This window comes from Phacochoerus africanus, chromosome 8 (genome assembly GCF_016906955.1).
Source record: "Phacochoerus africanus isolate WHEZ1 chromosome 8, ROS_Pafr_v1, whole genome shotgun sequence".
NCBI classification, from domain to species: domain Eukaryota; kingdom Metazoa; phylum Chordata; class Mammalia; order Artiodactyla; family Suidae; genus Phacochoerus; species Phacochoerus africanus.
In genome coordinates, this window is record NC_062551.1 from 11,463,133 (window position 1) to 11,478,992 (window position 15,860).

Below are 15,860 nucleotides of genomic sequence, written 5' to 3' on the forward strand. Positions count from 1 at the left end.
TCAGTACCAAGGGAGGAGTGGGAGGCTGTTGAGACGTTCTTCCCATAAAGTGACTCGTGCCTCCTGGAGAAGATACGAGGCTCCTGGTTACAACCGACACCCTGCGTTTGCAGCAGCCCATCCAAGGCCATGGGCATTGGGCTTCTGAGAGGGACACATGTAGGGATGATTGGTGGTGCCGCTGAGGGCTGTGGAGATGAGACGGCTGTGTGTATAACTGACACGACCAATTGATGAGTGAGCAGGTTTCCTGGAGGGTGACAGATGTGCCCCTGCGATCTATCACATGCAGCCGTCTCTATGTACCACCTCTGATTCATGCCTGAACAAATGATATGGCTGCAAGAGACACAGGAAGATCTTTAAGTGTTATAAATTCTTGAGCAGGAAAGGGAAGGGTGTAAGACAGCTATCGCTTTAAATTTCTCCTTCCAAAATAAATTCAGATTTTCACTCAAGTGCGACAGAGACATTGAACATTGCGTGACAGTGACATTTGTAAATGGCTTAAGATCCTGTGATCTTAAGAGAATTACAGGAATCTGAAGAGTGCTGTACACTACTAGAAGCAGACACTGGTAGACGGGGAAAGTTTAAAAATAAATCAAGGAACAACCAGTTGGGTCAAAAGAGAAGCATGTTTAAAAAAGAGTGCATCCACATGATAAGTTCCTAAGAACCTTTTAAAAAGATAAATACAGAGATTATTTAGTCACAAGAGAAATGCACTGGAGAGGAGGGAAAAACATATGCAAGAGAAAAGACTTGTGTGAACAGATGCTGCGTGAAGATTGAGTGATGCCATGTTCGGCAAACATCTGTCCCAGTTCCCAGTCCTAGGAGGGCATTCTACAAATTTTAAATCAGGCAAATTTTAAATCGAATCTAAAGAAGTTATTAGAATGATGATTGTTCGTTTGTTTCACTTTGGCTTGTGTGGGTGCGGCCCAACGCAGACGGCATCACAGGGAAAGAAGGGAGACTGCGTGCTCTGGGTTTTACAGATCACAGCTGGAAAAGTGCCAGAGGAAACCAACTGCAAAATCAGCTTTCCAGAAGGGGACCAGAGAAACACAGGGAGCCAGTCACAGCACACCTGGACCCAGTAACATAAAGGAGAAAGTCAGATTTGGAAGGGGATAAAAGAACATTGGTGAAAACACTTGTGCAAGGGTCGGTGCTAAGAGAGGTGACTTTTACAAAGGGCAGTAAATTATCATCTTATCTGTCTCTAAGGCTGACTCGAAGGAGTATTTAGAACAGAAGCACACCCTCCAAGGGCACAGTGTGGCTTCAAAGGTACAAAACGGGTGTCATGTGACTGGAAGGCATTTTTTGGAGCGTCATTGCAGTGCATTCCCATACTGGGCATCAGAAACTCTTGGGTGGAGGCAGTTAAAGAGCACCAGGTCCAGATGAAAGGAAAGTGAGAAGAGGCAGGGGGTGGTAGCAGCCCGAGGCCACCAGGTGGGAGCTGGTGGATAAGTACACAGCCTGTGACCGCAGCAACGCCACTGAGGAGGGGTTCAGGTGGAAGACGACTTAAGTAAAAAAAAAAAAAAAAAAAAAAAGACCTGTTAGATGACCTCACTGACTTGACAGGTTTCAATAAGTCAGGGCACTCTCTCTCTCAAATACCAGGAGAAAGTACATTTCATTCAGGCAGGTGAGACAGGGAGAGCACTTACTGTGGACGGAATAATGTCCCTTCCCCCTTAACCCTCCATGTGACTGGATCTGGAAAGAAGACCTTTATTTAAGGAGATAATTAAGGTTATGTGAGCACATAAGGGTGGCGCTCTCATGGGATAGGACCCGTGGCCTTATGTGGGTTTTTTTTTTTTCCTCTTTTTTCTTTTTATGGCTGCACCTGCAGCACATGCACGTTCCCAGGCTAGGGGTCCAATCGGAGATGCAGCTGCCCACCTATACCACAGCTACAGCCATCCAGGATTTGAGCCATGTCTATGACCTACACCACAGCTCATGACAATGCCTGATTGTTAACCCACCAAGTGAGGCCAGGGATCGAACCTGCGTCCTCGTGGATACTAGTCCGGTTCTGAACCCACTGAGCCACAACGGGAACTCCTGGTGGCCTTTGAAGAAGAGGAAGAGACACCAGCGAGCTCTCTCTCTGACTGACCGCACACAGAGAGGAAAGGCCACGTGAGGACACAGCGAGAAGGTGACCATCTATGAGCCAGGAAGCGAGGCCTCTCCAGACAACCTCCCCCTGGCGCCCTGATCTTTCATTTCCAGCATCTAGAATTTTGAGAAAAGAAATTTCTGTCATTTAAGCCACCTCATCACCAAGTCTATATTTTGTTAGGACAGCCCTGGCAGACTAACACAGCACCCAAAGGGAGCAGGTCCCTGGGGACAGGGAGGGGTTTTACAGAGGAAAGGGAAAAAATGGCGGAGCGCCTTGGTCAGGCAGTGTTGCAATCTCAAAAAAAGGAGCTGCTTTTTCTTTGTCATTTAAGCGGTTCCAGCCCCTTAGACCCTGTTCTTGGAACTTCTGACTCAAAGAAGGAATTTAGACAGAATGTGGATAGCTCCTTGGGTACCAGAGAGCAAGGGTGGTGGGGGAGACTGGTAATTCTCTAGTCTAAAATATGGAAATTCTACACTTCCATAGACACTGAGCAATGCTTGACACGTTGCTCCAACTAGTAAAGAAACGTTTGTAGGCAACATGCAAGTGACAGAATCCTTGGAAGAAAACAAGCACATGACCTTATAACCTATCACAGCCTGGAGGGAACCCTGAGAACAGGCACGTGTGGGTTCTCATACTCAGGGGAGGTGACTTCAAAGGTTCACGGAGAAGATGAGGATATTCCACTTCTAAGAGCAGAGGACTTTGCTCCCGAACCCATTAAAGTGGGCCCAAGTCCCGGCTTGATCCTGTCTGACTCAGGGGCCTTGGACCTACCTCCTAAATTTTCAGTTCCCTAGTTTGTAAAATAGTGGTAATAACATCTGCCTCCCAGGTCTGAGAGGTACACTCCACCACCTTCGAGTCCACAGAGCCCCGTGTAAAAGGAATATCTGTCAATATTAATAACATAATCGATATGCATGGAAAGCTATGAACTATAAAACTCTGGCAATGAAATACCACGAGCAGGAAGAAACATGAGAGGCACATTAAAAAAGTGATGACGTTTTATAAGAAAATAATTTTTTAAAATGCATGCAAGTAAAAGGAAAAAATTAAAAGTTCAGAACTCATTAACACTTGTCAAAATTACTAAAGGCAATGTAAAAAAAGTTTTGCATGTGTTTACAGACAAAAGAAGAGCAAAGAAGTTCCAGGTACACTCTTTACAAAGTTAATGATGAAAAGAAAGAAGATAAAACTGATTTTCTTTTTTCTTTTCTTTTTTTAGGCACCACACAGCATATGGAGTTTCCGGGCCAGGGATCAGAACCAATACATAGCGGCAACCTACACCATAGCTATGGCAACTGGGTCCTTAACCCACTGCACCAGGCCAAGGATTGAACCTGTGTCCTGGCACTGCAGAGACTCTGCCAATCTTCCTGTGTCACCGTGGGAGCTCCAAAACTGATTTTATTTTTATTTTACCCTTCATAAAGGAGGAAAGCCTCCAAATGGGAACATGTAAAATAAAGGAGCTGAAGTGCAAGAAAGAGGAAGGAGTTGAAATTTCTTCCCGAAATGTGCGAGAACTCTGTAGCATAACTTCCCAAATGAAAGGCAATGACCTGGGAGGCGCCACAGAGATGGAGAGGCACAGTGATGGCCTGGGGTGCAGGAGAGAAGATCCTATTCTAGCTGGATATGTTTGATGGAATTTTTGTCTGCCTGTCCATTGAACATCCTCAATGATGCAAAAATGATCTGGTGATACCATGGGCTATCAAATGACATTTGCTCTAAATAAAAAAGGAAGCAGAGAGAGAGAGATTTTCTAAAAAAAAAAAAAAAAATCACATGGGTTACTCTATGATCAGGAATAGAACCCATTCTGCTGCAAAAGAATGGAGCGAGTTGAGGTGGTTTAATCAGGTGAGACGCCCCACAGTGGACAGAGGTGAGGCTTGTTTTCAGGACAGGTTTTTCCAGGAGCATGGAGAGGAAGTGATGGAAGGCAAAGGGAAAAGCAGACGTCAAGTGCAGGTGACAGACACTAGAGGACACTGGATGGGTGGGGTGGGGAGAGTCAGGACTGTGAGGGAAGAAGAAGTTAAAAGAGACAAAGGGGGAAAGCGAAGCAAATACGAGGAGGAAGACATTTGTTTACTATGTTAAGAAGTTTGAACTTAATATTGAAAACAGCTAGCAATGAAATACAGCCACAAGGCAAGACTTTCTTTTTTGAGAAAAACCTTAGACATTGATTAAATATATCAATGCATTACGGTGGACTGACCTAAAAATACGATGTATGTGTAGTATTTAAAAATACTGCGTGAGTCACAGGAAGTAGTGAGGGGACGGAGGATGGGGACAGCTGCCTCGCCAGTCCTAGCAGCCAAACCAGCCCTGGCAGTCGCGACGATGACAGATGCCACGGCCAGATCATCCTCACCTCCAGGAAAAAGACCACGGAAGGCTCCCTTTCGCTCACTCAGAGAAAGAGCACTGCTGGCATCTTCTCCAGCGACTGTTGCGGTGATTAGGGATACTGCGTACATTCTTTTTCTTCTAATCCAACTCACGTTTCAATTATGTATATAGATCGATATTGACAAATATCTATGTATACACACACGCATAGAGAGAGAAAAACATTCCACAGACAAGTACATATTCAGGCTTTCAAGAGATGAATAGATCATTTTACAACGCCACACCAGCACATGACTCAGTTTTATGCATCAAGCACAGCAAATTATTATGATTCTAATCTTATTCTTAGTACCTAAAATTCTGCATCTTACTTTTGGTAGCCTCCTTTTTCCATTTCTCTAGCAGACCTCTAACTACGAAATATTGTATTTTATCACATGCCATTTATGATTAGATCCTAGAGGTTGCTGTGAGTTTAAGAGACCGAACGTTCTCTTCGGTGTTTGTGCTTTGCTTTCTTAAATGTACCCTGGTTCTTTTCCCAAAGTCTCTGTCCCTATCGTGTGTTTTAGGAAGGGCTATACATCTTATGATACTTAAGAGGTTGTGTTATGTCATTTTACAGGCATATGGTGTTTTCTTAACAGGATTATAATATAGGCTCCATGTTCAAGTACAACAGTTCAAAGAAGCACAGAAATCATACACACGATGGAACAAAAGAGCTTAATTGAGCAGCTTTATAACCTTGCTCAGAATTCCCTCACCACCACTTTAGATAGAATAGCTTCTATTTTAGCAATGTTCCTTTAATTAGGTCCTAAGCATCTAAAACATGACAAATGTAAATATGTACTACAAATCCTTAATTATGAGGATCACTAAGCATTCATGCAGCTTTCTACCTTGAAGCTAGATTCTTTTTGTTTAAAATCAGCCAAAACGAGAGATAAACGAGAATGATGCGAAAAATGCAAAACTTCGTTTAGAATGCCCTTCTCCTGGTATCAGTATCACTTTACCATGTTGTCTTCAAGCGTTAAATTCTATGTCCATTTATCTTTTAAGTCCAAAATCTCTCCTGCCATTTTCTGCCTTTCATTGCCATGTTCACAAAGACCAGCACTCTGGGAGGGACTATAAGCTAAGTGTTAGGGACCCTGGGGGTCTTCCTGGCATATCCTAGAAAATAAAGCACTTGGGGTTCACAAAAGGGCAACACTGTCCCTCTGTTTGAGAAGAGTTTAAACTGGATCCAAAAAGACCTCTTGCTATTCTTCAATCCCACGTGCCATTTTAACACTATACTGGAGCCTATTCTGGTATGGTAGCAATAAAATAAAAGTTGTATTAGGTATCCCAATAATAGTTAATTACAAATGTGCCACCTAGGGGAGTTTTTCCATTTTTCTGCCAACATGGCCTCTTTCCCAATTCGCACCCAGAGCATCTTCCAACATGTGCATGTGTGTGCGCGCACACACACACACGATAATTTCATCTCAGCAGTGCATTTCCGCACAGACCACTTGCCATTTAGTTCCTTGCCTTCTGTTTGGTTCTCTACATGAACGTATCTTAAAAGACAAACACGTCTCAATATCTCTGAAAACTAAAGACCTAAACACCTAGGCAATGTTTTAGAACAAAGCTATTAGTCCAGAGAGAAACTGAACTTCCTCAAATGTTCTCAAAAATCTCACTGATATGCGAAAGGGATTGGTTTATAGTAACAGGAGAAAGCGAGTGATTGGTTTATAGTAACAGGAGCATTTGCCCGGCTCGCAGCAGCCGTGGGTTGCCAGGTGCAAAGGTCTGTTCATTGTCATCCAGGCATCTACCAGCTCCAAGGCTGGCAACCAATTGCCAAGGCAGTTCATTGATGCCCTTCCACGGACATTCAAAAAAGGTCTCTCTCTAACTTACAACTTCCGAGTACGTCTGAAGAAAACGATATTACAGATTGTCATTTGTCTTAAAACTATACAATAAATGCACTCTGGGAAAGCAGTTGAATTTATATATTCACCCGCCGTTTCTAAACTAAATATCAACCTGTGACCTCACGTCTAAGTACCATAATTGCCAGTGAGGGGGAAAAAATGGTTACAGAAACAAATATGTCTCTTACAATTTAGAAGCACATAACATCTTATTCTAGAGCACTGCCAAGTAATAAGGGGTACTTAATCAAAAGGTAGTTAGAGCTATAGGCCGACTGATACATATCACGCCATTTTTTTTCCTTTGTGATTTAAAAATCTTAGAGGTAAATTTCATCACTGCTCTATTAAATACTTATGGCATAAAAAATTTTATAGTTACTAATTTTAAACTACTTAAAATGTCAAATGTTTTCAGGCTTCACTCACTTTTCCAATTATTACATTGGAATGACTCATTAACTGTAACATAAACAGGCTCATTTTTACCTCCTGTTATGCTATTTCTCCGGTTTTATGACCAGAGTACCACTTTCCCATGAACCATGATGAAAATTCACTGGGGAGAAAAAAAAAATGAAGCACATACTCTTCCTCTTCCAAATACCAATTCCTCTGAAGAACTGAAGTAATAATGATAATTTGTAATATTCTTTAGCATTAAGTAATACTGTCATTTCAGGTACCATGTATGTGAATACTCTGGCAAAAGACATTCTGCCAAAAACTTCATCCTCTCAAAGTTAACTGGGAAGCAAAACTATCTTTACTTGCACAGTAACACATCAGACACAGTCTTCACCAAAACAGAGTCACGAAGACCCTAGAGTGACCAATCCCAGGGAAGATCTAAATTCATAGATTACAAAGTGGGAATGATAAACGTCACATAAATCAACACATATATACAGAGATGCCTAACTGAAGCACACAGCCAGACAATGACAGATTTAGAATTCACTGAAGAAATTTAAAAGTTAAAATCTCAGCCATGACATTTCTTCCCCAAAGGGAACTAAGAAGATAATCCAATGGTCAATGACATCTGGGTTATTTAGAAAACCATTTATTATAGCTTGGTGTTATGGGTAAACGACCCATTATTTCTCAAGAAGTTTTAAACAAACAAACAAACAAACAAACAAAGAAAAAACCCTCTGAAGTTTCCATCATGGCTTAGGGGAAACAAATTTGACTAGGATCCATGAGGACGTAGGTGCGATCCCTGGTCTCACTCAGTGGGTGAAGGATCCTGCGTTGCCATGCGTTGTGGTGTAGGTCACAGACGCGGCTAGGATCTGGTGTTGCTGTGGCTGTGGTGTAGGCCGTAGGCTGGCAGCTACAACTTCGACGGGACCCCCAGCCTGGGAACCTCCACGTGCCCTGGGTGTGGCCCTAAAGAGACAAAAAAAGAAAAAAGAAAAAAGAAAAAAAACCCTCAAAGCCTTCAAATGACAATATTAATCTTGTGGGTAAATTGTTCATTTAAGGATATTCAGTTAATTGAGATTTTTGATGCATTCCTTCTTCCCTGAAGGACTTCCAGTGAGAGCCACAAGGCCTTCTAAAGCACCATAATTTTTGATCTGCATTTAGTTTGGGGCATTTAATTCTCTTTCTGCGATTTTTATTTTTGAAGAGACCAAAATCAAACTGACCTTAGCATTTGAGGCTACAATTCAAGATGTATTTTTAAAGATCTGTTTGTTGAAAAGTACCTCTAAAAGCTGTCAACTGAAACACTCATTAAAAAAATGATCCATATACTCTATGGAAATTCACCCCCCACCACCACCACCAAGAACACAGCTCGCTTCATCTCATGATCATGGTTAACTCACAAAACATCCCCTATTTTAAGCACATATTGTCTGATGGGTCAATCCTTCCTTATCATATGTGTTAACTTGAAAAAACTGCAATAATTCTAAGCAAATACTAAATAAGTTATTGAGGCCAAGATTACTGAATCGATAAAAATGAAAAAAAGAACTAAGCTAAGCATCAATGGAAACACCAGGCCATTGAAAAAGTCAAAGTCTGCATTATTTCATATTTCACCAGAAACATTCACCTACCAATCTGAATGTGCATATCTGGGATTTATATAACAATGCTGGATTCATTCTTACTATTCTTCCTACCGTTTTCAGGTGCGAAGCCACTCTGTAAATTGTCGGTCACAAAGGAGGAAAGGAAAAGATTTTTTAAAAGGATAGAGAAGAACATCTTAAATAACCCAACTCATCAGTCATGTGATTCATGCATTGACACTATTAAGGCCCCAATACGTGATTTTCTAAAGAAAGGGGATTCAGGCTCTACATATAGCATCAAATGGTGAAAAATAGGTGTTTGCAAAGCAAGACTGCTACTCTCTTGTAAAAAAGTCCAGAACCATGTAATGTGAATGTCAGTATCCTTTATCATCTGTTTGCTGTGGAAAGTCATGGACCCCATCATCATTCTTGTCGACACCCAGAGTCAGTGACATGAAGTGAGCTCTATGAGACGGTCCTAGGCTGTCTTTGATCCGGAAATTGGTCTTTTGATAAGACGGAAATCTGCATCAGAGCTGAATCATCAGCAGCAGTATTATGAAAAATAAATTAATTTCAACAGATGGCCATTTGTTTGGGGAAAAAGCGCTACAGTGAAATTTCAATGAAAAGAACTTTGTAAATATTCTATATACCCTATCATATTTTTTAACTTCCTTAAACTTTTAACAAACACTGATGGCCACTGAAGGCCCCTCATCAGTTCTTGGAAATGAAAATCAAATAAATTCCAAATGGACAAGGCATTTACATAAAAATTCATTACCTTGGCATGAGGAGGTGAAAGGCACCTGCTTAATTATTATGAATTCTCAGTGGGCAGTGCTTAAATGAAAATCTATTTTTCAATTTATTCTAGAAAGTTTGCCAATTTCAGAATTTTGAGGAAGCTGATACTGTAAAAGTCACAGGGACAAGAACACTCTGCAGTGAGATCGTTTCCCTCATACAAACAGCAATTTCAAATGCAAGTTCCTGATTAGTATGAAGTGGAATATTTTGCACCCATGAAAGTATAAAATAACAACAGAATTTTCATTCAAAATATCTAAGATGTAATTACTTATACACTTTATTGAACTTCTTATACTAACGGGATTACTTGAGATTGAAAGTGCCTCTTTAGCAACCAAAACTGCTGAAACTTTGCTAATAGTTATAAATAATTCATACATATGGAAATAGCAGTATTTCTGAAGAATACGGTTTTTAGGAAGACACATATGAAGAAAATACTAACAAAGGCTTTTTCTGTGATAGTTTCTGGCAGTAGAAGCATTACCTCCAGCACCACAATTCCTCAATTTGTGTTCTGAATAATAAAGACTAAATTTTATCATCGCGGCATATAACTTATACACTATCCATGTCTCATCATTATATTACATTGCATACTATTTTGTGTGTGTGTGTCTTTTTGTCTTTTCTAGGGCCATACCCATGTCATGTGGAGGTTCCCAGGCTAGGGGTCTAATCGGAGCTGTAACCTCTGGCCTACACCAGAGCCACAGCAACACAGGATCTGAGATGCGTCTGTGACCTACACCACAGCTCACGGCAACACCGGATCCTTAACCCACCGAGTGAGGCCAGGGATCGAACCCACATCCTCATGGTACCTAGTTGGATTCATCAACCACTGAGCCACAACGGGAACTCTGTCATTGCATACTATTTAAATCTAAAGTCAATGAACTCTTTCTATAAAGAGCCAGAGAGTAAAGAATACTATATAGGTCCCTGTATAACAAAAGGGTAGTCAATTTTAAGATAATTTTATTGATAAAACTAAAAATATAATAATCGAGTATAAAGTTTTGCCATACAGGTCTACTAATGTGAAGAATGAACAACTGAAGTTTCAGTTGCATATAATTCTTTTGTGCCCCCCAAAATTATTTGTCTAATTTTTTCAAACATTTAAAAATGTAAAAAGCATTCTCAGCTCACAGGCTACACATAACAGGCAGTGGGCCAGATGTGGCCCATGGGTCATATTTTACCATCCTCTGAACAAAATATTACATTATGTTACAATTGATGTTATACAATTCTATTAATTTGTTTTCATTGAAGAGGTAAATTAATTCAATCTTGATATAGAGGTGAGCTCCCCTAAAGGAATTGTCTATATATGGTACAAATTCTGAAATTTAATTTTAGACGACATTAATTTTTTTTTTTTACTTAAAGTAAAGCACTTGGTGTCATGTGAAAGTCATGTGCTCAGTCCCTGTGTTGGCTACGAGCTGTGTTATCCCCATAGCTGGAGGCTTCCCAGTCAGAAATGATTTGGGATGTGTACAATCAGGAGAGGGGAGAATGCACCAGACTGATTGAAACACATCAGCATTGCTGTTAAAAACAAGAGAGACAAAGTTCAGATTCACCTTTATACCCAAAGGCCAACCCCTTTGTGTTGCATCATATAATTGTATTTTATCAGTGCTCTACTACTGTCATCTGGTCATTTTTTGCTATGGAAAGGAAGTCGGGTGTGAGGAGGAGAAGAAGAAGGAAGTTTCTAGAAAGAAGTACAAAGTTGAATTTTAACACTTAGAGAATCTGTCCAGGAGCGTTTAGGGGGCATCCCAGAACCCACAAGAGTCATCATCTACTCAAGTCATTACTTCCGCCTATTAATTTCAACATATTCTTTAGTGCTTCTTTCAGGGTAGATATCAGACATAGCCTTTATTCCAATTAGGGAAAAGAAAGAACTCCATGAGAAATTAACTTCTAATTATGTCATTCATAAGTCTACCTGGTGAGCATTAAGTATTCTCAATATGCCTGAAGTCAGAGAGTTTCCATCACATGATCTGCAAGAGCAAAAACAAAAGCAAACCTCTTAGTTGCCTTACGACTTACACCTGTTCTTCTTTTGTAGCATGTCAGCCCTCCTTCAGCAATGCCTTAATGCTCAGAAGGAAACTGTGGGTTCACAAGAGCAATGATGAAAGAGATGACCCCCTTCTCAGTGCATCTCTCTTAGGAGCAAGTGAAGAAACCAACAGCCCCTGCAATTAACAAAGAGGAAGGTCTTCTAGAAGGATCGGACTCTAAACTTTCATGGAAGGAACCCTTCAACATAATAACAAACTCACCTTGACCAGAGCAAGGAGGAAAGACCTGAAGCTGGTTCAGTGCTTTTTTAATGTCAAGCTGGGCGCTAGGAGTCAAAGAATGTGGTCCATTCAACATATGTCATCTTTAGGCAGAAGAGGAGGAATCATAGCCACTAAAGATGTGCCTAGTGGTTCATATATGTTTATATAAATATATGGATATATTCACACACACACAAATACATACACATGAACATGTATATCTGTTTGCACAGAATCCTCCTAAAGGTACCTTATTGATTACTTAGAACAACTAACATTCATATGAAAATGCAGCTAATCCATGAGCTGTCCCTAATGTACAAGATCCTGTCCCATGAAAGCTTTCACAGTGGCAGCCTTGGGCAGTCTTGAGATGAGTCAGTGCTTAGTAGATTTGCTTCTGGTGAATCAGCTGTAAATAGAGGGAAACTATCTTTGTATTCATCTGAGAGACAGACCTTTAATTTCCTTTATTTTTATTCCGTTCTCCCTGATTTTAATATTGGTGATCAAGACTGATTCGTGTTTTAATATAAAGGCTTGTCCAAAAGAACCACTGGAGTTCTTATAATACTTAAAGATACTTATTCTGGTTGAAGGTCACTTACCCATACAGGGAATTCCTACCTTGCTGGTAAACATACAGACTTGCTTTTCAAAAAAAAGATACACATATGAAGCACCATGACTTGTTAGTAAGTAGATGTTGCTTCCTTTCCCCAAAAAAATACTTACTAAATATTGAACAGCGAAATAAAAATTGGGAAATGAATTTTTTCTTTTACATCTACTGCTACAAATCATACTGTCAATGTGATACCACCAAGAAATTACTAAATACACCTTTAAGGATCTGAAGTCATCTAATTGCATTTTTCAATTGCAACTTCAATTATGATTTAAAGAATACTCAACTCTTAGAGCGGTAGCCAAGAATTCCAACTTTAATATTGAAATGCTCCTAATTATCTAAAATGTTATAGGTTCTCTAAGTTTATGAAATGTTTTTAAAAAGCATTAAACTGCTTCCTGAAGAGTAAACCAACACTGAAAAAGAGTGTAGAACAAGCATTGAAATTTTGAGCGTTGGGAGAGGCCCAGCCACAGCTGAGCACCCATGAATATTCTGCTCCCCTCGGATCTTCTCGAAGAGCTCATCTTTCCTTTATAGAAGATATTATTACAAAGAAAGCTATTTAATGCTGATCTGCCTTTGACCGGCCTTAAAGAAAACAAAGAAATGGAAACAACTAGTAGCCCAGTCCATCACATTGATTATCAACTCAAACAGGCTGCCTATTGGAAAGACAAGACTGCCTCTAGGCCAGATTTAAGCTCTGCTTTTCTAAAGGGACTGAAGCTTCAAGTGATGCACTTTACATTGTAAGAGTGACCTCTAGTGCCTTCCTTTTTTGTTGAACTTCGATAGTTGTACGATGAATTACTTTTCTACAAAACTGTGTGTGTGTGTGTGTGTGTGAGTGTGTGTGCATGTGGCTCTGTGTTGTTATTGTTTGTTGTAATGTTTGTCAAGTGCTACCAGCATGCCAAGATTTTTGACTAGGTGAAAACATGCACCGTTCACTGACTCACGGGATTCTGACATCCCAAAATTTAAACAGCAGCGCAGGGCAGGGCCTGAGTGAAGTTCTTTCACAGTGACAGATGACACCAGGACATGCGATGATACTGAAGGGGAGCACGAAATCCCCGTGGCCACACAGGGTAAATGATCATTTGACTGGTGCCAGTGAGGTCCTTTACAACGCTCTTCCCACATCAGAGCACTTTCGTACACTCCAGGGATGTGTCATAACAAATGCCTGCTCACTGGCGTATTCGTGTCCCCCAAACCCAAACCTGGCTGAACAGCAGTAACATAAATTCCTGAAGAGGCCTCATAGCTCTTTCTTGAAAAGCAGATGAGCTTTTCCTTTAAAATCCAGGAAAGAGAGAAAAAGTTGTATTTGCTGAGCTTGTTGATCACTCATCAAAGGAGAGGGAAAATGCTCCCATTTTTGAGATTTTAAGCCAAAGAACTTTGACAACTTTTTCTTATCTCTCAAACAAAGTGGAAGAAGGGCTCTCTGCCACATTATTTTGGATGATACTCAAATTAGAAATACGATCTTAATAAATCTTCCCTGAGTCCATTAATTCAGAACCAGCATATTCAAACACACATGTACAAAGTTAAAAATTTGGCCACCAAAGAAATCATCTGAATGTTCAGGAAATCATCTGAATTTTTTTGTTGGGTTTTTTTTTGTTTTTTGTTTGTTTGTTTGTTTGTTTTTTTCAGGACACAGCATGTAGGAAGCAAGCCCCTTCTCCCAGAAATGTTCAAGTCTCATTCTTAGAGCAGCGAGGGCGCAATTTTTAATATTGAAGTTTACCTCCACCAACTGTGCCCCTGAATTCTGCAGTACATCTCAGCTATTATTCTGGCATCATTTTATAGATGCAGCCAGCCATCAGGCTGCCAAATAGCAAACTTCAGAAACCTAAGCTAATGCAGCATAGTGTAAAGTCTGCCAGTTGTTTTCCTGTTAGACTCAATTCCAATAAAATCTAGTAAACCTAAAAAAGGAAAGAAAGGAAGCCATGCACAGGCCATTCTCTGGTCAAGACGCTCATTTAGTGTTTTACTAGAACTTGAGCCTTCTCAGGGAACACACAAAGACCAGAGGATAAGATGCTGCGCCTAGACAAAAAGACAAATGACACTTTGCATATTCTGACCAGACCAAAAGGAATGACATGTGTCGACCCAATCATATGTGCAAGATTTTTAAGTGATGCTTCATTTATAGCAATATGCTTTGCGGCAATTCCAGTTGTAAATAATAATCATAAAAAACAAGAGAATTAAAGTTTTGCAGAGAGGCCCCCTGCAAGTTTTAAATCATTTGCTGGATACTTACAGGAATTCCCAGCTAAAACCCTGTTCCAATTTGGAGTAGATAGCAGAAGTAGCATCTTGAGGACAGCTCCGGTGACAGACCCCATGTTCACATTTATCTGGCCTCCCCAAAAGATCTTGAGTGGCTCTCCAAGGGATCGGGTCGCGTTCTCTGTCCCTCTCCCAGTTCTGTCTGGGTCTTCGGCACCTCTGGGTCTCTCAGCCTCTCTCCTTCCTTCGCTTCTCTCTCTCTCTCTCTCTTTTCCTCCCCCCCCAACCCTCCCTCCCTCTCTCTCTTCCTCTCTCTCTCTCCCTCTCCCTCTCTCCTTCCCTCCCTCTCACTCTCACACACACAAACACACACACACCACAGCCCTGACTGCTCCCTGAAAAGCGCCCAGCATCTTTTCTAAGGAGCATCCACACCGCCGAGGCCACGCCCACTCCTCTCAGCCGTGGTCCCAGAAATTGGCAGCCGCATCCGTCCTCCTAATCCACAGCCGCGCTCAGAGCTCCAAGCGCGCTGCTCTGTGATGAAAGCCGGACCTGGAGGCGCGGCCTGCAGCTCCCCGGCCTCCTCGGGGCTCCCTCCCCTCTGCTCGATTCTTCAATAATCCTTAACCCTTTTCTCCCCTCCGGAGATGTCGGTGGGGGGAGGGGCCAGGCGGTGGCGCCTCCTGATTTTCCGAAGGTCTTGCCTTCGGCAGAGCCAGTCAACCGACCGAGCTGATTCCTGATCAGCCGGGAGGGCATCCAGGTAAAATTGTGTTTTGTTGCAAAACAAAAGCATCAAATGAGACAGCAATAACTAAGCCGCACTGGTAAATTGTAGCTAAAACCGTCCTTGGGGAAAATTCTTGCTGTTGTTTTTCTCTGTTTATATAAAACTATCCTCTTCAGCTCTGGTGCCAGGATTTTATTATGGAAATGCCTCACAAGCAAACAGACATTCCTGTTTGGCAGATATTTAAAATCATCTAGTAATAGTCTGCAAGAAATTAAAATTTCTTATTTTAGTGCATCAGGAGTACAGATCCACAAACTGAATGCTTTGGATAGATTATTTGAATGCATCAGGCTGTGAATTCACAGTGGCATTCTACCATCAAAGTCTTTAATAACAATTCCCAAAAGGCCCAAAAATAAAATGGATAGGATACTGAAGAAAGGGAGCTCACACACACACACACACACCCACACACCCACACACACACCCCAAACCTAAACAATATAAAGATGTAATTCAAATAGTCTAAAGGAGAGAAGTGTCAAGTTGAGTTCAGAAGACCACAGACTACAGAA

The 15,860-nt window shown here is 41.1% G+C and overlaps 1 protein-coding gene across 5 annotated transcripts in view; it reads right to left on the reverse strand.

Moving 5' to 3' along the window:
• Nucleotides 1–15,074, reverse strand: part of CNTNAP4 (contactin associated protein family member 4) — a 278,641-nt gene extending 263,567 nt beyond the window's left edge. For 4 of the 5 annotated variants that reach the window (XM_047790392.1, XM_047790393.1, XM_047790395.1 and 1 more), the window contains exon 1: nucleotides 14,581–14,665. In XM_047790392.1, coding sequence (XP_047646348.1) covers nucleotides 14,581–14,665 — 85 coding nt within the window. Of the gene's footprint in view, nucleotides 1–14,580 lie in introns of all 5 variants that reach the window. The other variant, XM_047790390.1, reaches the window with a different exon arrangement.
• Between the last annotated feature and the right edge of the window lie 786 nt (nucleotides 15,075–15,860).